Raw genomic sequence first — 22972 nt, forward strand, 5'->3', positions numbered from 1 at the left:
CTGTGTGCGTAGTTTGTTTGGGGGTGCCTCATCTAACATCTGGCTGCAAAATTTGTGCGGGCTTTAACCCCCGGGCCTTGCGGCATCGCAGGACCAAGCTGATTCTTGCGGGTCTTTTACCCGCAGAGTCAGCTACTTCTGCAGCTTTTTCAGTCACGGCTGTGACTGTCCAGCCTTCTGGCCCTCCTCCCCTGTCTGAGACTCACACTCCCACCTCTAAACAGGGAGAGAGAGAGGCCAAGAAAGACAAATAAAGGGAGAAAGAAGAAGAGAGAGAGAGAGAGAGAGAGAGACAGGGAGAGGGGTCGCAAGAGGCAAGCCAACTTGGATCCGTCGGCCCCTCCCGCTAAGGTGTTATGGTCTCCAGGAAAAAGTGCAAGGCCGTCTTCCCCTCAGCTCTGTTCTCCACGATTCTCCCCAGAGCCGGAGGAGGAGGCTCGGCCCACTTCGAGGTTTTCCTTGCAACGGCCCTCCCAGCCAGTGTCGGTTGTGTCCTTGAGGTCTACTAGGAGCCTCTGTGAAGCCGATATGGACCGGATGACGGGAAGGTTCCTGCAAACTCAATTGCAGATGGGAGTGTTGCTGCCCCCCCCCCCCCAGCCAGAGTGGGGAGTTCATCCCCATTTGCCCTGATAGCTCCTTCGACGATCTACCATCGAGTTTTGGAGTCTATGGATACGAGGAGATCCAGAGTTAGGGGGTCGGTGCAGATGGTGCCTCCTGCCTCGACGCCGGCCATGCCCTCGAGCCTGTCAGATCCGAGCTCTCTGAGCCGGGATCTGAGCATCGGATCCAAGGGGATGAGTGTGTCATCAGCCCCGTTGTGGTCTTGGCATACCATCTCCTTGGGTCCGGCTTTGCCAGCCTCAGCTCCGATCCCCTCGGATCCGAGGGCTACGGCTTCCCACACCACCAGCTTCAGGGAAGCCGGTTCCCCTTCAGCTTTTGACATTGTGGAGAGGGTTCTCTCTTGAGGATCGAGACCCTTCACTCTTTCCTCTGAGTCTGCCCCTGCTCCCTCACAACTGTGTTTGTCTTCCATCATCCAGTCATACAGGGACAGCCTGTATCCGGTATGCCTCAGACAGTTCCCCTTGAGGAATGAGAGACTGTTTGCGAGCCCCCTCCGGAGAGTCCTCCCGAGGAGGCCCCTCACAAATACCAGTGCAAAAGGAGGCACATGGACTCCTCTGAGTCCCCTCACTGAAGATACTGACTTGTAGGAAAGGGAAGGTTCCCCCAGATCACCCCCTGAAGACGTCTTCTTTGGAGACATAATGGAAATTCTTTGTGGGGGGGGGGTTGGTCTGCCCAAAAACCTTCCTCGGATGAGTCAGTATTTCTGGAGGCATTCGATACAAACCCTTCTTTCTCTTGGGGGTGTGTGTGTGTGTGTGTGTGTGTGTGTGTGTGTGTGTGTGTGTGTGTGTGTGTGTGTGTGTGTGTGTGTGTGTCTCCCCCCCGGCCGACCCTCTGGTGGACCTTATTACTACCAGAGCCTGGAAGGAAACGAACACTGTAAAGCCAATACCTAAATGGCCCGACAAGGTATTGAGCCCTCCTGCGGACAAAGCCACTTGGAGTAAAGGTTCTCCAGTTGATGCCATGGTGGTGGTGGCAGCGGCCACCAAAAAGGAACTCGCCCAGGAAAGTTCCTCGGTCCGTCCCCCGGACAAGGAGTCCAGGGCAATGGATTGTCTTGGAAAGCGGACTTTTGCTTTAGCTACCTTTGCTATAAGGGCGCTGAATTACATGGCCTATGTAATCAGACTGCAGCATGACCTTGTGAAAGAGTAGCTGAGTCTCCCCCGGAGTCCATTTCGGCCGAGGAAAAACGGACATTCTTGGCTCGTATGGCCACTCTCAAGTCTGTGTCAAATACATCCATGCGTTTACTCTCTCTGCCACTGAGGGAGCAGCTAGGGCAGCCGGGTCCAGTATTGCCATGAGGCGTCATGTCTGGCTCCGGCTTTGCGATTTTTCGGAACCTTTCAAGGCATCCTTCTGTAACGTCCCTTTTGTGACTGTTCGACCCTGTTCAGGAAGACCATCCAAGATACGCTTGTCCAGAGTGAGAAGGACGGGAAAACGCTGTCAGTCATCGGGATCCGCTTCTCTAACCCTCAAAGGTCCTTCTCCAGGAACCAGCGAGGGCAAAAGAAGCTGTGGTTCCGGAAATCTCAGCAGTCCTGGAACGCTCAGGACTCCTTCTCCCCCAGAGGCAGAGGGGGACAAGGATGCCGGCCCATAGGCAGAGGGGGACCGAAGAACTTCCGGTCACTGGAACCTTTTTTTGACCGACCTGTGCAGCAGCCCTGAGGGGTTGCCCGACTGCTCCTCTCTGGAGGCAGTCGGGGGAGTTTCTTGAGGTGCCTAGCACAATGGGAGTCCATCACGTCATATCGCTGGGTGCTTCGAATAATATCATGTTGTTTAGTGCCTATGGTGTTTAGGTTTGTCCTACCTCTAGTATTCTTGCAGCAATTTAATACTAATAGTGTACTCACTCTGCTTGACATAGCGCTAACCCTTCTAACTGGGATAGGTAGCGCTTTTTACTCCTGGCTTCCACGTGGTCCCCAACTCTGAATACTTGCATTCTACTTGCATTCTAAGGGTGGATACAGCATTTAAAATAGTAGCTTTACCAATGGTACGTGGCTATTTCACTGCCTGTACACTATGCTCTTTACAACCTACCAGTTAGCTTTGCTGTACCAGTAATGCCCCTCTATCCAAACGACAGTTTTAAGGCCTATAATATGATGCTACAGTATTTTTATAGTGTATCTTTCACATGGTCATATTATTAATTGTTATAGAGGATAGGCTGTGGTTGTTGTGGTTTTCCATTGTCTTTCTGTAAACTGAAACGCCTAGTTGCTCTTGTTAAAAGATTAACTTAGTTGCATGTCAGGTTTTATGCTGCGAGCCTCAGTGACGCAGTAGTACTCATCTATAGTACAAATGTATGATCCTGCTGTATGGTTACCATCTGTCTGAATTTGACTGTTTTTATTTAGTCATTGATTTAGTTTTATTAGTCTCTGTATTAACCTTTTATCATAGTTACATGTTCTGGGTATTTTGTTGCATGCTTCCATGACTGCTGAATGTACTTATATTTGTCTTCTCTCTCTTTCTATATATTTACCAGCCTGCACAACTGAATTTCCTCTCCTACCCTTGCTAAAGAGGCCCTGTGGATATCAAACTAAGGAACACAATCCTGAATAGGATTTACCGTCCTCCCCACTAAGACCGTCTACCCTCTGTAGACCTTTTGAAAGTATGTCCTACTCTTGTACTGTTTAATTTTACTCTCCAGATTATTTGACTTCCCTCCCAGGATAACCAGCAGCCTACCCCCCCCTCCTCCTATAATACTCAATTCACTTCTCTCTTTCCCTCCTTCTCCAGCTCTATCCCTGAGGTAACTCCCCCCTTCCCAAACTTTTTCACTTGAAGAACACTCTGTTTGCTGTGTCTCTCAATTCCTAGTCTTGCCACCAGGTGGCGCCCCGCTTACTGTGGGACACACTATTTTTTTCCCTTATTCCCTCAGTAGACCTCTGCTTCCTGCTATCCCCTACACCTAAACCCCTCTTTAATTCCACTACAATCACCTGTGTCACCTTACCTAGCTATCATCTACTTTTTACTCTCCCTATCCACCATACATCCCCCCCTGCACATTAACGCTATTGCATACCCCTACCCTACACCAAATATAGTGTTTTCTCTTCTTCTCTGATTGTTTTCTGCCACTGATTTCCCTCACTGGCTCTTCCGCTCCGTTGCTCCGCTCACTCCGCTCCCTCCCTACCCCCAATTCCCACCCACCCCCAGGGTCCCTACCTTTATACTTACTCTGCCACACCTCCATTTGTCTCACTTCCTGCCCCACCCTAACTGAATAACTCTTTACTCCATTCCTACCACCTTACCCATTCACCTGATCTCTAACTGACTGCCACACCCCACTCTCCACCCTCCTAAACTACCTAGTACTACACTTGCTATCAGCTCTCTCTAAACATGCCTTTAAGCCTCAAACTTTTGCATTCCCTACTGCTCCTTAACATCCTTCTTTTATACTACACATTTACTTCATACGAATATCTTACCCTCAGCCAATCTCCTAATGTAGCCAAACACACTACCTCTGTACCTCCTCTATCTGAACAAACACATATTAATATCCTATCATCCTGCCCCTACCTTCCCCCTCTCTACCACAAATTACACCATATCAGATTTCAAACCACAAGACGGCTTTATCTTATACCATACAAAACTCAAAGATATTTCATATTCCACAAACACTTCTACTGTTACATGGGGACATCCACCCCAACCCTGGCCCCAATAATCCTCCCACCCACACCCCTGCAAATCACATTGCCAACAACCTTACCTCTCCTTTCTCTAATGACTCCCTCTCTATAGCTCACCTAAATATTCGTAGCATCAATAATAAAATCACACAACTCCATGCTTTAATTGACTTCTATGCCTTTGATATTCTTTGCCTCACTGAAACTTGGCTTAAACCAACTACCAAAGACAACGAAATCACTCCCCCAGGCTATAGCACCTTAAGACAAGATCGCCTTAACAAAAAGGGTGGGGGAGTGGCCTTTCTATATAAATCCCAACTGCAGGTAGCCTTAATTGACTCCCTACCCCCCTCCCCAGGCAATGCTGAAATACTCTGTACCAAACTTCAAGTGAATAAAAACAAAGCCATTTATATAATATGCTCCTACATCCCACCAGGCAATAACTTAAATACACTAGAAAATATTCTTAGCTGGGTCTCCTGTAGCTTTCCTCAAGAAGCCATAATCTTAGGAGACTTTAATATAGATTGGTACTCCTGTACCTCTCCTAAACCCACCTATCACCTTAACCTTTTTAACTTTCAACAAACCATAACATCCCCTACTAGAATACACAAATCTACCAATAAACAAGCCATCCTGGATTGGATACTGGTCAACAACAATCCCCTCTTATAAAACTGGAATACTCCCTGACAATATCAGTGATCACCTCCTCACCTACATTACTAAACAAAAAATCAACAATCCCAAACAGGCTTCTTATCGTACTGTATACAATAAAACAAATTTTAACCTGTCAGCTTTCCGTTATGAACTCAAAGAATATAACTGGGCAGCTCTAAAACACCTCCCAATTGATGAAGCAGTTACCCACTTCAACAATACTTTCCTACAAATTCTCCAGCATCATGCACCATCCCGACTAATTAGAATAGGCTCAAAAGCAGCCCCCTGGCTTTCAAAAAATACCAGACAAACTATGCTAGCTAGAAACAAATCATGGACAAAATGGAGATCCACGAAAAACCCATCTGACCATCAAACTTTCAAAAACCTGAGAAACACAACTAAGAAACTCACCTATCTGGATAAAAAGAATTACTACCTGAAGTACCAACAAAACCAAAATCAAAACCCCAAACACTTCTGGTCAGGAATCAATAAACTGCTCCACCCAGGGAACACCAAAACTCCTACACCTACTAGCCTAGCCCAAACCCAACCCAATATAATAGCCAATACCTTCAACAACTTCTTCTCTGAAACAGTCTCCTCTCTTGCAAACACCATGACTCCCCTTTCCTTCAAATAACCTCTCCACAAAACAGCACCCCACACTAAAATTTAATACAGTCTCCACAACCTATATACATAAGTTACTCTCTAAACTTAAACCTTGCACCCCTTCAGCTGACAAACTTCCAGCTGAATATCTACAACTAGCAGCAGCTGAACTAGCTTACCCTATCTCAATATTAATTAACAGAACTATAACTGAATCTACCATCCCATCCTGCTGGAAAATATCCCATATCATTCCCTCCATAAAGGAGGTAACTCCAACGAACTTTCTAATTACCGACCAATAGCCCTTCTATCCCCACTATCTAAAATTATGGAACGTTGCATTCACCATCAGCTCCTGTATCATCTCTTGCAAAATAACCTACTCGTAGACTCACAACATGGTTTTAGGCCCCACCACAGTACTTCCACTGCCCTCCTCTCCTTCACAGATGTAATCAACAAAAATCGCAATAACAACCTCTACTCCTCTGCATTATTCCTTGACCTCTCAAAAGCTTTCGACATGGTGAACCATCAACTTCTCCTAGATACTTTAAAATCCCTCTCACTTGATCCATCTGTACTACAATGGTTTGACTCCTACTTGAAAGATAGAAAACAAGCAGTCCTCTGGGACAGCCATCTATCCTCTCAGCTCCCTATCACTATTGGTGTCCCACAAGGTTCCATCTTAGGCCCCCTCCTTTTCTCCATTTTTATTAATAACCTACCAACTTCACTTCCTACAACCACTTGTATACAGTATGCTGATGATTCCACTCTCATCTGCTCTGCTGTATCTCCAGAAGAACTCAACTCCTCCACCCAAAAAATCTTTACAGCAGCAGAAAAATGTTTCCAACACATCTGTCTCCTCCTTAATCCCAAAAAACTAAATTACTACTCTTCACCCCCACCCTTAAATCTGCCCCAATCTCATTTTCCATTATGTCCTGTAATGGCACTATCATCAAACCTGACTGTTCCACTAAACTACTAGGCGTTACTATAGACAATCAGCTAAGCTTTGACTACCACATTGATCTTACCATCAAGACTGTTAATAAAAAAATAGGTGCCCTCTACAGACTAAAGCCTTTTCTTACTGCCACTACCCGAGTGTCTCTCCCAAACTCACCTCATCTCCACACTATTGTATGCCTCTCCATCTTTTATCAACCTTTCAAGAGCTAACCTTCAAAACTTAACACAGCATACCATAGTATTGCCAGGTTTGCCACAGGTTCCCCTTTCCGTACTCATCACTGTCTCAATCTAAAAACTCAATTGGCTAGAACTTCAGAACATAATACTTCTACAACAATTAGTCATCACTTATAAAATTCTACATTACCCATCCAACACACCCATACTTAACAACCTCATCACCCCTTATAAAACCTCACTTCCCTTCGCTCAGCCAATAAGCTTCTAGTAACTACTCTCAAATCCCACAATAAAGCAGGTGACTCCTTATTTGCCAACACTGTAGGATCATATTGGAACAAACTTCCCATACACCTGACCACCCTAGGCTCATCTCACCTTTTCAAAAAACAAATAAGAAACCACTTACAAACCCACTGGCTATGCCCATGCTCTAATCCTGACTGAGCTCAGCAATATATTCCCTATTTCTAATTCCCCTTTTTCTCACTCATACTGGTTGTTCTCAACCTTTTGATGTTTTCCTATCCTAACCCACCTGCAATACTCTCTTTTCACTTTTTGCTCCTACTACATGCTATATACGCAATTTGTCATCTCTTCTTTTTCAAACTTTATGCAAATCTACTCTATTTTTATCTCGCTCCTATACTAGTGCTCTGGCAAAAGTTGTTCTATCCCAAATTGTAAATAGTGCACAGTTCATTTGACTCTCTATCTGCCAGCCTATTTCAATTCTTCTCCCTTACGAGTCAGTCGTATTATATTCAATTACTACTAAATAATGTTGCCTCTCCTTTGTTTTTTCTTGTTATAATACTTTTGCATTTCACTACACCAATAACAACTTTGTCCTTTATTCGCTTGTATGTATGATTGGTTCTGTGTTGAGTGTGATTTTGATTATTGTTCTTTTTATTGTAATTTACTAGTCTGTTAATGGAGCTTTTCTCCTCGGGCCTCTGCTGAAAATGGACACTGTATCCAGCCAGACTAGCCCGGTTAACAAATGTAAAATAAATAAAATAAAATAAATAAAAATAAAATAAATATCCAGAGGCTATTCTATTCCTTCCATAAACAACCCTCTATGCACAAGGTGCCTCCTGGACGGCCCACCTGCTCAAAGGGAGGCGGCAGCTTTGGAGATAAGAAAGCTGCTAGAGAAAAGAGCAATCCAGCAAGTATCCCCAGACCAGTCCGGATCAGGTATCTATTCCAGGTTCTTTTTAGTGACAAAAAAAAGACGAGGGACTTAAGGCTGATTCTCGATCTATCCGCAATGAACCTGTCCGTTGCCACGGAAAAGTTCCGAATGGTCACTCTACAATCTATCCTGCCCTTCTTGCAGGAGGAAGACTGGATGTGCTAGATAGACCTCAACGATGCGTACTACCATATTCTGATGGACAGGCGATCCAGGAGGTTCCTCCGCTTTCGGCTAGGAGCCAGTCATTACCAGTTCACGGTCCTACCCTTCGGTCTTACCACAGCCCTCAGGGTGTTTACCAAGGTCATGGCAGTTGTAGCGGCCCACCTGAGGCTTCAGGGCATTCAGGTCCGTACCTGGACAACTGGCTTCTCACTGCCTCCACCAGGCATCAATTTTTACTAGCCAGGGATTTCTTTCTTAAGTTGTCTACCCGGCTGGGGATCACGATAAATCTCAAGAAGTCTTCCTCCAACCTTTTCAAATTCTAGACTTCATAGGGGCAAGAATAGACTCTCTTCAGGCCAGGATATTTTTGACTCCAGACAGACTTAACAGCCTGGCCCTTCATGTATTGGTGCTCCTTCAGTCTCCTGCACCCCCCAGCGGAGTTGGTCCTGAGAGCCCTAGGGTCCATGGCAGCAACTATAAATCTGATTCCTTGTGCACATCTGCATATGAGATTGTTGCAGTAGACGTTACAAGTTCAGTGGTCTCTACTACATCAGTCTCTAGACTTTCCAATTCCTCTGAGCAGTGTGTGCAAAAATTCTCATGTGGTGGCTTCAATCTCATGAATTGCAAGGAGGACTCCCTTTTGTTGCACCTCCGCCCCAAGCCACGGTGACCATGGACACCTCCCGCTTGGGGGTGGGGGGCACTGCTAGGGCAGGAGTACCCAAGGCACGTGTACTCAGAGCAAGACTGTTCTGCATATAATGTTCTAGAGATGAGAGCAGTCCTTTTAGTGTTGCAGGCCCTTCATGCCTCTCTTCCTCATGGAACTATTTCTGCCCAGTCAGAGACTATGTCAGTGGTCTGGTACATCAACAAACCAGGGGGAACCAGTTATTACCACTTTGTCACGAGGCCATGAGAGTGTGGGAATGGGCGGTCTCCACCAACTGCTTTCTGATAGCAACGCACATTCCGGGTCAGTCCAACTTCTTGGCAGACAAATTGAGCAGAACTATACTTTCGCCTTCTGAGTGGTCTCTGAACCCTTATGTAGCAGAACAGATTTTCCTGAGGTGGGGTCAGCCTTGCTGCGATCTCTTCGCATCGCTGTCCTACGCGAAGTGCAGCGAGTTTTTCACTCTAATTCCCCCGACGGGGGAAGCCCCCAGCGACGCTCTTGTCCATGCTTGGCCACCTGGTCTTCTTTATGCATATCCTTCGCTTCCACTCATGACAAAATTCATACAGAAAGCTTGTCGGTTGGGGAGCAGAGTTATCCTCATAGCACCATTCTGGCCTCGTCAAGTTTGGTTCCCTTGCATGCGGTCTCATCTCCTAACTCCTCCTTGGATCTTGGATCCCGGATCCCATTCTGTATCTTATTCATCATCCCTCGGGAATTTTTCCTTCGAATCTGGACAGCCTCAAGCTCACAGCTTGGTTACTCCAGTTCCCCTAGATGCTAGGACTCCCGGTATCTCTTCCGCAGTTAAAGCCATCCTAGTAGCGGCACATAAGTTTTCTACCAGCAAAGTTTACAGTAGTAAGTGGAAACGTTTTTCCATTTGGGCTTCACAGAGAAACCTGGATCCCTTTATTGCTCCGGTTCCAGCGGTGTTAGACTTTTTGTCTCATATTTTCCAGCAAGGGGCCAGCTCTTCCACAGTGAAAGTACAGCTGGTAGCTGTTTTGCATTTTCATGTAGGGGAAAACTCAGGCTCCCTAGCTGCTGCCAGAATTTGCAAGACTTTTTTGAAAGGTACTTTTCTTCTGAGGCCTCCTATTAAGAATCCTTCCCCTCCGTGAGATTTGACTTTGATGTTCATCGTGCATACAGCTACAGTCATAACAGATGGGTTATCCTGCCGCCAGGCGGGTCCTCGGTCAGCCGAATTCCAAAGTCTAGGTCCGGCGTCGGTTGTCGTCGCTTCTTCCCTGACGTCAGTGCGGCAGGGGTATAAAAGAGGCAGCCGACGCCATTTTCTTCAGTCTTTCGTGCCGCGCAGTGCCCGAAGCAGAAGCAGTTCGCAAGTGCCGGTCGGCCAGCTCCTGAGATTTACGAAAGTATTTCAGCCGAAGTCTTCTTGAAAGCTAAGTACCCCGTTGGGGAAACTTTTCTTGCCTCAGACCGATATCAGACAAAGTTAATAATTGCATTTCATGTGGGAAGCAAATACCGCAAAAGGATTTCCACTCTTTCTGTATACTTTGCTTAGGCCCAGACCACAACGTCTCGGCCTGCTGTTTTTGTGCTAGATTCAATAAGCGCACTATTAAGCGTTAGGTGGAGTTCGCCCTTCACTTTTTTGGCAAAAAAATGTAATTATATTATGTTGTCGGATACTCCGACTCCAGTTTTGAGTAAAAAACGCAAAGATAAGGACTGACATACGAGGTCCGCGCCCCCTACTGAAACCACGCTAAGGCCGACTACCAGTTCTGTGGTACTCAGCGAGGCACCTATGCAGCCCCTGAGTACCGATGACAATGCATTACCGGTGTCTTCAGTACCAGAGGTCGCAGGCTCCTTGGCCCCCATTCCTTCTACAGACTCCGCCACTCCTGGCGGGGAAACTCAGAATTTAGACAGGCCTGCCATTTCTCAAGGGGTCTTCAGGCCTTCCTCCTTCTCTATTAAAGCCTTCACTAAATCTAAAGCAGCCAAGAAAACCAAAAAACAGGTTCCTCAGACCCCCTCTCAAGGCACCATGCCTAAAAAACAGATGCTTAAAATGGCTGAGGATTTGATTACTCATCAGGGGTTCACAACCCCCCTCTGACAAAAGGCCCAGACTAGAGGATAACTACCCTTCCTCAGATCAAGCTTCTATTACCTCAGAACTATCTGAGGACCAGGATTATGCCTATTCTCCATTCGAAGACTCTGATGCAGAGGAGTCTATTCCCTCGTTCTCCCCTCCTGAGGACTTCTCTTTTGGGGAAACTCTACATACACTGAGGGAACACTTTCACTAGGAAGGCCAAGATTACTCAGATTCCAAGAAAAGGCTCAGGGAATTTCTTCTGCTCCCCCAGCATAGGCCTCTGGCTATCCCTCCTGTTTTAGATATATTGGATGATGTGTACATAAAAGTCAGCCTTAATCCAGATTCTTTGCCTCCAGCTCCTGTTAAACCAGACAGGTATTACCGGGTTCCTGATTCTCACCAGTTCCTATATAAAAGCCATACTGCTGACCCAGAAACAATTTCACAGGGTCCCAAGGGAATTAAGGCCTCTACTGCTAAAAACCCATTACCTTCAGAGAGAGATTCCAGAGCTTTAGAAAGGTGGGGGAAAAGGTGTACACCTCGGCCACTTTAACCATGAGGGCATTAAACTGTCAGTTCCATATGTTAAAGTATCAACAGTTTTTGATATCTCAGCTGAAAAGCAAGATGACACAACCAGACCAACCAGATTTAAAAGAGTTGCAGGATTTGTTGCATGGTGCAGAGCAAGTGGGTAAACATGCCTTGCAGTGTGGTTTTGATGCTTTAGAGGCCTCATGTAGAGCTGCTGTTACGGGTTCTGTTATACGTAGGCATGCTTGGCTCAAAGAGCAAACCTTACCAGATCATGTCAAAGCCAAATTATTAGATGCACCTCTTCAAAAAGATGTATTGTTTGGTGTTAAAGCTGAGGAGGTGCTAAAGAAAATGGAGGAAAAAGCGAAATCAATGCAAACAGTGAAAGATTTCCTGCAGGTACAACCTCCACATTTCAGCAGAAACTGGCCTTCAAAAAATTGGTCCTTTCCAGCCACGGACAGACCTCAAAGGGGCAGATACAGGCACCCAAGGGGTAGAGGGTAACCTCAAGGATCTTTCAGAGCCAGACAGTGGCAAGCACCAACCCCAAGAGGTGGAGAAGATAGATCACAGTCTTTTAGAAAACAGACACAATGACTTCCCCCTACACCTGCCAAGCAAAGCTTTAATGGCAGCACCTTTGGGCGGAAAACTGGCATTATTCTCAAAAAATTGGCATATTGTTACAAAAGACAAATGGATTCTGGACATTATAGACAGAGGCTACAGGTTCCACTTTCACACCCTTCCAAAAATGAGAGGCATGCCAAACCTGCCACAACATCAAAGGGCAGAGGCACAAAAACAAGTTTCAGCTCTCATGGACATGAAAGCAATTCAAGAGGTACCTGCAAAAGAACAAGGTCAAGGGTTTTATTCCAGATTATTCCTGGTACCAAGGAAAGACAAAGATTGGAGACCTATCTTAGAACTATCCATCCTAAACACATATCTACAGGTGTCAAAATTCAAGATGCTCACATTACAGCAGCTTCTTCCCATGCTGGGCAATGAGTCTTGGCTGGTAACACTGGACCTCAAGGAGGCATACCTGCATGTCCCTATCAGACAAGATTGCAGAAGATACCTCAGATTTCTTGTAGGTTCAACCCATTACCAATTCTCTGCATTGCCCTTTGGCTTATCTACTGCGCCCAGAGTATTTACGAAATGCCTGGCATCAGTAATCGCCTTCTGCAGACTACAAGGGATACAAATCTACCCATATCTGGACGACTGCCTGATCCAAGCGGACAGCAAGGACATACTACTGCAGCACCTGGCGTTTGTAATAAAACTGTTGAACTTCCTGGGATACACAGTCAACAAAAAGAAATCAAAACTAATACCCTCTCAACAAATAATTTTCCTGGGTGCCAGCTTGGATACAACCACCCAGATGGCCTACCTCACGCCAGACAAGCAAGGGCAACTATCTCAATACTTCAAAAAAAATGGCAACTTACACCAGGCTAACTGCAAGGAAAGTCCTGCAGGCTCTGGGATTCATGGCATCTTGCATCCTACTAATCCCATGTGCAAAGCTGCATATGAGGAAACTTCAATGGTACCTGAAAAACTTATGGTCTCAACACAGCCACAGCTTGGAAGCAATTATACCACTCATTCCATGCCTTCAAAAGGAATTTTTGTGGTGGACTCAAGCTTGCCAAAGAAACACAAGTCTTCTGTTCTGTGTACCTCAAGCAACTCAAATCATCACTACAGACGCCTCAGACTACGCCTGGGGAGCACACATGACAGATCAGTGCATTCAGGGAAAATGGACCCGAAAAGAGAAGCACCTTCACATCAACCAAAAGGAAATGCTAGCCATGCAAAAGGCTATTTTGACCTTCAAAGACCTATTACATCCAGGCCAGCTATTGATATGGACAGACAACACCACAGTGATGTGGTACATAAACAAACGGGGGAACTCATTCATACCCCCTGTGCAGGCAAGCCATGACCCTATGGAACACAGCACTGGAACTGCAAATTCAACTACAGGCACAATTCCTGCCAGGGAAGGAGAACACACTGGCAGACAACCTAAGCAGAAATATGACAGATCCACACGAATGGAAGTTGCATCCTCAAGTTTTCACAGATAACTCAGGCATGGGGACAGCCAGACATAGATCTCTTTGCTACCCACAGAAATTGCCAGTTGAAAAAATTTTGTTCAAGGACCTACCATCCACAGGCCTGGAAAGTGGACGCACTTTCCCTCAATTGGGCAACATTGACAGTCTATGCCTTCCCACCTCTTCCTCTGCTGCCCAAAGTTCTATTAAAAGCCAGAGCAGAGAGGCCGAAAATGATTCTCATTGCTCCAGACTGGCCAAGACAACACTGGTATCCGCTCCTGAAGAGCCTGACACATTCCCCACCATGGATCCTACCTCTAGTCCCTCTTCTGCTGTCCCAGCACAACTACAAAACCCTTCACAGCAATCTCAAAACTCTAAATCTAGCTGCATGGAGAATTCCTTGATTTCCCAACAGTTTCTCCTCTCCAAGGAGGTGCAGGATGTCATCTTGGAGGCCAGAAGACCTTCTACTAGAAAGGCCTACTCCGCCAAATGGAAACGATTTTGTGCCTGGAATCAAGAAAAGGGACAGAATCCTTGGGTAATAAATATACCTCAAATTTTACAGTACCTAGCTGAGATGTTAAACAATGGACTTTCCTTCTCCTCCATCAAGATCCACGCTTCAGCCATTTCTGCACAATACAACACTGATCCTCCTTTATTCTCTCACCCTCTCTTAAGGCAGTTCCTCAGAGGGGCAAAGAGTATAAAACCCCCAAGGAAACCACCAGTCCCTGCTTGGGACCTCAACTTCGTATTGGAAAAGCTGACCCTTCCTCCCTTCGAGCCAGCTTCTTCAACAGAGTTACAGTACTTGTCATGGAAAACAGCCTTTCTTCTGGCTATCACCTCAGCACGCAGGGTTTCGGAGCTACAGGCCCTCATGGCTGTGCAACCATTCATCATTTTCCATCAGGACAGAGTTTCCTTACGAACCAACCCTACCTGTATGCCAAAGGTAGTATCCAGTGTAGCTTTGAATCAGACTATCCACTTACCTACCTTTTATCCTAATCCACAAAACAAAGGGGAAAGACTACTACATTCCTTGGACATTCACAGACAACTTCATTACTATTTGGACAGAACAAGGCCATTCAGGAAATCTGAGCAAGTCTTTGTGTCCTATGATGCAGGTGCTCAGGGAAAGGCTATTTCCAAACAGACAATTTCAAAATGGATAGCCCACTGCATACGCTTTTGTTACTCATTTCATGGAAAAACTGTGCCTGCATGCATCAGATCCCACTCCACCAGAGCCACAGCTACCTCTGCAGCCTTCCTCAGGGGGGTCCCTACCCAAGGACATTTTGGAAGCAGCCACCTGGAGTTCAGTGCACACTTTCTCCAAGCACTATCACCTCCCACTATATTCAAAATCTAGAGTGGGCTTTGCCACAGCAGTCCTGCAGGGCATCCTAGCCCCTCCTAGTTCCACTTAGTGCCTACCACCCTTACTTAGCTTTGGGATTCTACCCATCTGTTATGACTGCAGCTGTATGCACGATGAATATAGTACAGTTTTGTACCTACCATAAATGTAGATGTTCGAGTGCTCATACAGCTGCAGTCCTGGTTCCCCTCCCTCCATCCCCTCTTAGGACAGGCCTTATGACAAACACTTTTCATATAACCTTTTTGGGGTATTCTTTTATGGTGTATTTGCTTGCAACTACTGTTTTTGATTCATCAACATTGCATCTTTGCATAACATTATGTTTGCCTTCCTTCTGGGGGCACCTGACATCTGGGGCAAGAAAAACTGAAGAAAATGGCGTCGGCTGCCTCTTTTATACCCCTGCTGCACTGACGTCAGGGAAGAAGCGACGACAACCGACGCCGGACCTAGACTTTGGAATTCGGCTGACCGAGGACCCGCCTGGCGGCAGGATAACCCATCTGTTATGACTGCAGCTGTATGAGCACTCGAACATCTACATTTATGGTAGGTACAAAACTGTACTGTTGTTCAGGCCTTAGTCATGCCCCCATTCGAGCCTGCAGCATCAGTTGACTTGAAATTCTTGTCATGGAAGACGGCCTTCCTGGTGGCTGTTACTTCAGCCAGGAGAGTGTCGGAGCTTCAGGCACTGTGTATGAAACCCCCATACCTAGGTTTTCCACAAGGATAGGGTATCTCTCAGGACTAACTCGTCTTTTCTTCCTAAAATTGCTTCGGAGTCAAATATTAATCAGTCGATTAATTTGCCTGTATTTTTTCATAATTTTCAAAATAAAGGGGAATATAAAGTTCATTTGCTTGATGTGCACAGGCAGTTAAGTATTTATTTGCTTAGGTCCAAACCTTTCCATAAATCTGATCAGCTTTTTGTTTCCTTTGCTAGACCCTTTTTTGGAAAACCAGTTTCAAAAATGGTTATTGCTAAGTGGATTTCACTTTGTATTTTACAAGCTTATAGAGAACTTGGATTACCAGCACCAGAAGGGGTTCATGCTCACTCCACCCATTCTATGGCTACTTCGGTTGCATTCTGGTCTAGAGTTTCCCTGGACGATATCTGCTCAGCAGCTATCTGGGCCTCCTCTCACACCTTCATTACTCATTATTAGCTAGATTTGGTGTCTAGAGGCGGGGCTTCTTTTGGCTCTGCAGTACTCTGGAATATTCTTCCTTGAGGGCCTCCCAAGATTCAGTTAGCTGGGGACTCTGTCCCACAGGTTGTTGATCAAATGAAGTTAACTACTTCAGATAAAGAAGTTGTGTACTCACCATAACGTCCCATCTGAATAGTTAGACTTCATTTGTCAGCAACCTTCCCCGACCTTGATGGTTATTTCTCTGTTTGGGTTCGATGTCCTGAATTTAGCGAGCCTGATGTATGAGTTTGGGTCTGGTCATTTTGGCTTAGGTTGTTGGCTGTCACGTTGTTAGGTGGCAAACCTGATATGAGGATTGGAAGGAGGTTGCTTTGTAGTATGGGTAAGGGGGAGGAGCTTGGATCTCAGATCTTTAGCTTGAAAAGCTGCCGGCTCGGATCCGGAACCCACAGGTTGCTGACAAATGAAGTCTAACTACTCAGATGGAACATTATGGTGAGTACATAACTTTTTTTTTTCTTGCTCAAGATAGTAAATTAATTTTCTCAACCAGCTATACATTTCCCTACCTTCTTTCAAAATCCACATGAAGGGTGGAAGAATTCTCCATTCCTTGGATGTGCACAGATGATTTCAATTCTACCTTGATAAAACTAAAGACATTAGGAAAATGTACCAGCTTTTTGTTTCCTTCCAGGAAGGGAAGTTGTGGAACCTTGGTCTCTAAACAGACAACCTCCAGTTGGATCAATAAGTCCATTTCCTTTGTTATTTCTTCCACAGCAAGTCCCTGTCTTCACACATAAAAGCCCACACTCCATCAAAGAAGTATCTGTCTTTGGTGACATTTTCAAAGGAAATAACTCCAGAATTATTATGGAAGCAGTGACCTTGTCTTCTGTACACACCTTCGTAAGACGTTACAGACTGGATAATTTTTCTAGGTCAAGGACTTCCTTTGCCAGATCTGCACTCCTTGAATTTGTAAAGAGCTCCTGTGCCTTGGGTCCATCCACTTTGTCCAACCTTTTAGGCTTTGGGAGTCATCCCTCCATATTGGAATGCTTCAACAGTGATCTAAGGAAGGAATTTGTACACTTTTGTAAAAAAAAAAAAAAATTACCAGTAGATGTCCTACTGATCACTGCTGCAGTTTTACATCCATCCCTCCTTTCCTCTCTCTCCTTGTACTGACCTCCCTGCACCTTGTGGACCAAGGGGTAGCTGTGGAGGAGCAGTTCCTTTCCTTTCCCATCTCTTAGCTGATCTGTTTTTGCTGCATTTTACACTTCTAGGTATTCTGGGTCAAGATAGCCTGAGGATCTTGTGCTCTTACATCTGCTTAAGTACTTCTACACCTATGGGCTGATGTCATACATCAGGTGCATGAGCATATAGAAGGTGTTGGCTTTGCTATGCCTGACAGTCATCAGGTTATTTTGGTGTGGTAATCATCAGTATTGGAATACTGCATCAGTGATCAGTTGGACATCTACTTTTGATAAGACAGTGGTTCTCTGACCATTCCAACCTTCAACTTGCTGCCTGGATGATATAATTTTAATACCTTTTAAGCAGATTTTCTCTGAGGGCATGCAGCATGTATTAAGAAACTAAGAAACCTGCTACTAGAAAGTCGTATATGGCTAAGTGGAAACATTTTCTGTTTGGTGCCAAAGCAAGAACCAAAATCTCACTAAGGCTCAAATACTTCTTGTTCTGCAGTATTTGTGAGTTGTCTTCTGGCCTTTCGTACTCCCTTCTCCAGATTCACCTTTCAGCCATCTCTGATTATCTGCACATGGATCCCCTTCTGATATATTTTCGGTGTAAGATAGATGGCTCCCCTTGGGGATCTTAATTTTGTACTGGAAAAATGTAAACGCTTCCTTCTGAACCTAATCTAATTGGCTCTCTGAGAGAGCAGCTGATGCATGGAACAGACTACCAAATTACATTAAAGCAAGTACTAGTTTAGATATTTTTTAAGATCAGCCTGGACACTTATGGGAACAAGTGTTGTGATATATTGGCAGGCTAGAAGGGCACGAATGTCTGTCCTTGAAATATTTGTACGTATATAATCTTGAGGCAGATTACAAGTTTTTATCTTGGAAAATGGCGTTATTGCTGTGGCTACTACAAGAAGGTTATCTGGGTTACAAATTATTATGATAATTCAACCCCATGTCATCTTTCACAAAAGTAGGATAACTTGGAGAACCAATCCTTCCTTTATGCCTAGAGTGGTTTCAGAGTTTACTTTGTGACAGCAAGTATGGTCTTCCTGTTGTCTTTCCAGAACCAAATATAAGGAAGAGAATTTTTCATCCTCTGAATGTCCACAGGCAGCTCAGTTACTACACTGACAGAACAAAAAGTTTCACGAATTCCGATCAGTTGCTTCCTGTGAAGGCAAAAAATGTAAGCAATGTAAAAGCAGACAGTTTCTAAGTGGCTGTCATAGGTTATTTGTTTTTGTCATTCATACCATAACTGTATACTTCCAGGCAAAGTCATGGTCCACTCTACTAGGGCTGTAGCTATTTCTGCGGCTTTTTGGAAAGAGACTAGAAATCTTCTTGATGCAGCAACTTGGCCTTTTCTGCACACGTTTATTAAGTACTAAAAACTGGATACTTTCTATAGGGCCAGAGCAAGTTATCTGGGACTATTCTCCAAGGACTCCTACACTCTGATCCTTCTCCCACCTCCCTTTCTGTCTAAGCTGTGATATTTCTCCCATATAGCGGCCACTGTAACAGTGATCTAATGTTGGACGTAGTACAGTTGTGTAAGTGGACTCACTATAACAGTAGATGTTCAAATAGATCACTGATGCAGTAGAAACACCATTCTTCCATCCCCTTATTTTTATTATTTTTTTTTCTGCCATGGCAAGGGTTTTTTGGTACGTTGCTTTTTATCCTAGCACATACCTGTTAGGGCTGTTATCTCTCTTTTTCTGAGGCAAGAAAGCCGTTAGGGTTTCACACACATACTGCTGTCTTTATACTGCTATCCTCGAGCTGTACAGTGGTTATGGTGCATGGAAAATGCCATAAAGCTTTGGAAGCTGGCCAGGTGGTCCAGTCCTTGGCAGAAGATTTCCCATGTAGCTTAGGCTACTGCAGCAGTGATCTGTTCGAACATAACTGATCTGGCAAGTTTTCTTACATAACTGCACTTCTGATCCCGTCCATCTGATTGATTGAATTTCATTCAGAACAAACCTGTTATCATTCATATCACTTTAAACATCACGTCTTGTTGAAATGTTCAGCCTTCACCGGTCTCTCTCTAATTTCTGTATTGGTGCCTTGCAGTAAAGATATCACTGCTTTTTCAGCTTCTGGCTGGGAGAAACTGTGAAAGTGGATGTATCCATGCGCTATGGATTACTGTTAAAGTGACCTCTTTGAAAATCGGTAAATACACTTAAACCGTATTTTTTTTGCTGTACATCAGCCAAACACTAATACTAGTTGTTACACAATGAGAGTGTCACACAACCATTAAAGGTGAATGGTACAATTTTCAAAGCCTGTGTTTTTGAATTCCAGACCATCTACCATGAATGATTAGGGAACTTAATTTGCAGAATTCTTTTTTTTGTTCTGTTTGGTACTAGGAAAGCTGTTAATACTGACTGTGGTTTTGTAGCATAACCTGGTGAATTTACTGTCCTAGCCATGGATGTTAGGGGTACAGTCCAGGTCATGATGTATATTTGTCTTCACCTGTTTTTCACCCAGGTCTTAAATTGTAAGTCAGTTATTTGTTCTCCAGTGTATTTTACATTTTTTTCTTTATTTTATTTAGGCTGTTTAAGGCTGTCGAGGGGCAGGCAGACGCTTACTAAACCTTGTTGAGAATATAAAATGAATAGATTATAAGTCTCGTTTTAGGAGAGTTCTTCTCTTTGTAGAGAAAAGGGTTATGATCCAGCTAAACCACTTGGTTACAAAAATATAATACGAAAGAATAGTCTCCTTCCCTTTCTCTCTGGTTCTCTTTCCATTATCCCCAGTAGTGGAAGTAATTCTTACAGTTTGGGAAATTATCCTATCACCATGTTGTGGTGCAAACTTTTTTCAGAAAATTATTTGCAGTGTGTGTTTGCTGGCTTTTTCTGTAACTAATGTCTAAAGTCTCATCGGTAACTGCCACAAATTCATATGTGTTGCTTTGGCCCAGTGTTTGTTTCCTTGATTTTAAAGGTGGCTTTGTATTATGGTAACTCATTCATATTATGAAATGTATTTTCTGCAGTGTAAAACGCTCAGCTTTTACAAAAGGAAGTTTGCAGTGTAGGTAAAATAGAATTATTTGCACTAAATTTTTAGAATCTATCGTAATTTAATCAGCATAATTTATATCAACATATTTTATGAAGTTTTATACAATTTCATTGATACATAATTTGCTTTGATTTTTCTTTGTTCAGAGACTAAAATGCGAAGAACTTCATCTTCATGCTGAAAATCTCTCCAGGCGTGTCTGGGAACTGTTAATGCTTCTTCCAACTTGCCCTAATATGTTAAAAGCTTTCCAGAATGTTTCAGATGAACAGGTGAGTCAAATGAGTACATTTGTAATAGTTAACATTGTTGGGGGGTATCCTTAGTAGACGTCCTTATATGTAGTGAGATATTCCCTCCACTGTGGAGTGCTAGCCAGCACTAATATCTACAGTTTCTGTAATATGGGTCTTTTTTCTTTGACAGTGGCAGGTATGCAGTGCGCTCCATCTTGTCCCCCCATTTTTTCCCCACTGATAAGTTTTTACCTTGTGTTAGTGTAGTATTACACATAAGTTCATTATTTTTATGAAAAAAGCACTTAAATCCACATTTCAGTCATGTTTTACCTTGGTTATGTGGAGATCATATGAACCTTTGATCAGAACGTTCATATGTGTTGCGGTCAGAAGATGATCAGGCATGATGGACAAATCCTGTATGCCTTTTGGTGTGGGCTTAAATCATGCCCTGAAAGATTCTGGTATATGTGAGGTCATTGAAACCTCACTTGCCTACTGAAAATACTCGTAGGATTCACTGTCAGCTTAGAAATGAAGATCATGGAAAAGCAGTACTGCTTTTCTTCCTCATGGAGAAAGAAACAGTGGAAGTGGTATTCTTTGTAGGGAATATTCTCTGAAGAAAAGTAGGTTTCAGTCTCGCCATTGAGTATATCCATTCTTTGGTAGAGGGGTTCCACCCATTCATACCAATCACTGGTGCTGACGTATCCATTGTCTTGTTCTGGGCACCTTTGTTGTACTCTTTCTGTCCCTTCCACTTCAGGGAAGAGGAGGCTAGCCTTTGTGTCACTATCCTTGAAATGCTAGTTGACTTGTCAGAGAGCATTTAATTTTCTGCCATCAGGTTTGCTTAGGCCATTGGACCCATATCATTCAAGTGTGGCTCATTATGTGCTCTTGCTTTTTGGCAGCCAGTTCCCTGCCATGGTGCACAAACTGATGGTTTATTTGTCTTGGGCCTCAGCAAAGTCCTTGCCTGGTAACCCTGTCATCAAAAACCTGAGTCCTTATCCATCTCTGTAGCTACTCTGTTGGGACTCCACACATAGCTGATGACCTCACAAGACCCAAATACAGTGAAAGTTTTAAAACATGAGGATAATAAATCTAAGATGACTTCCCTGCTCAGGCTAGCAGAAGCATGTTGGTGTTGAGCAGGAATGGAAATCAAACCACAAGTGGATAAAAACCAGGCAGCAACTAAATATGCCAAAAAAAGGAAGAATATAAGGTGAAGGACCAGATGTGAAGGCAAGAAATGTGGAAAAAGCAAAAATATAGTTGCAAGTACAGAAAACTTCTGGAAGAACCTCATGTTGATCTGGAACGAATGCAGGAATGGTTAAGGAGAGGCAAATTCAAACCAAGAGATGAAAGATTAATATTGGCTGCACAAGATAGTGGACTACGTACACGGTTTACAAAGTCCATTGAACATGCGCGAGAAGCAGACAAATGTAGGTTTTGTAAAACAGATTGGAAACAGTTGCACACCTCATTGCTGGTTGTGACATACTAATGGTAGAAGGACTGTATACTGAAAGGCATTATATGGCAAGACTGTTGCACTGTGGTTTGTTCAAACATTGTGGTATTGAAGTGGCTGAAAAACACTGGACACATGAGCCACAAAGCATCATAGAAAATGATGGGCTGCATCACATGGGATCATCCATTGCAAACAGTTCAAAAGATAGATGCTAAAAAAACCAGATGTAGTGGTCCAGGAAAAGAAGACAAATGTAGCATTGGTCATTGAAATCGCCACACCCAGTGACTACAGTGTCCTGCATAGAGAGAGAGGGAGACAAAGTCATAAAATATCAGGATTTGCAAGCAGAAATGAGGGCAATGTGGAAGAAAGATACCAAAGTAGCTCCAATAGTAGTAGCAGCAATGGGTCTTCTAAAAATAATCTACAATCGTATTTAGATGTGCTACCATTACTTGTAACTCTGTATGAATTGCAAGAGTCATCCTTACTGGGCACATAGTGGGTGCTGTGAAGAGCAGTTTTGGCTGACATCAGAGTGGAACAATACTAATTTCATAAACTTTAATCATACTTTGACTTAGGAATGGGGTCCATTCCCATCATAATATTAGAAACCCAAAAGATTTGGAGAAATTAAAAATTAGGGAGACTTGTTTGGTAGCGTTCCCCACAAACAGGGCTTTTGTTCTTGCAATGGCTCCATTCCCAGTGGACAATACAGGGGATGGCCAGCTTTTCTCTGTAACCACTACTAACAGTATCCATCATAAAATCC

The 22972-nt window shown here is 44.1% G+C and overlaps 1 protein-coding gene across 1 annotated transcript in view; it reads left to right on the forward strand.

Annotated features, from left to right (window-relative positions):
• Window positions 1-22972, forward strand: part of USP34 (ubiquitin specific peptidase 34) — a gene marked incomplete in the record, with an annotated part of 5849982 nt that overhangs the window by 2763189 nt on the left and 3063821 nt on the right. The window contains 1 exon segment of the mRNA XM_044061224.1: window positions 20604-20729. Within this exon segment, the coding sequence (XP_043917159.1) occupies window positions 20604-20729 (126 nt within the window).

This window comes from Protopterus annectens, chromosome 1.part0 (genome assembly GCF_019279795.1).
Source record: "Protopterus annectens isolate FY-2018-M chromosome 1.part0, PAN1.0, whole genome shotgun sequence".
NCBI classification, from domain to species: Eukaryota; Metazoa; Chordata; order Ceratodontiformes; family Protopteridae; genus Protopterus; species Protopterus annectens.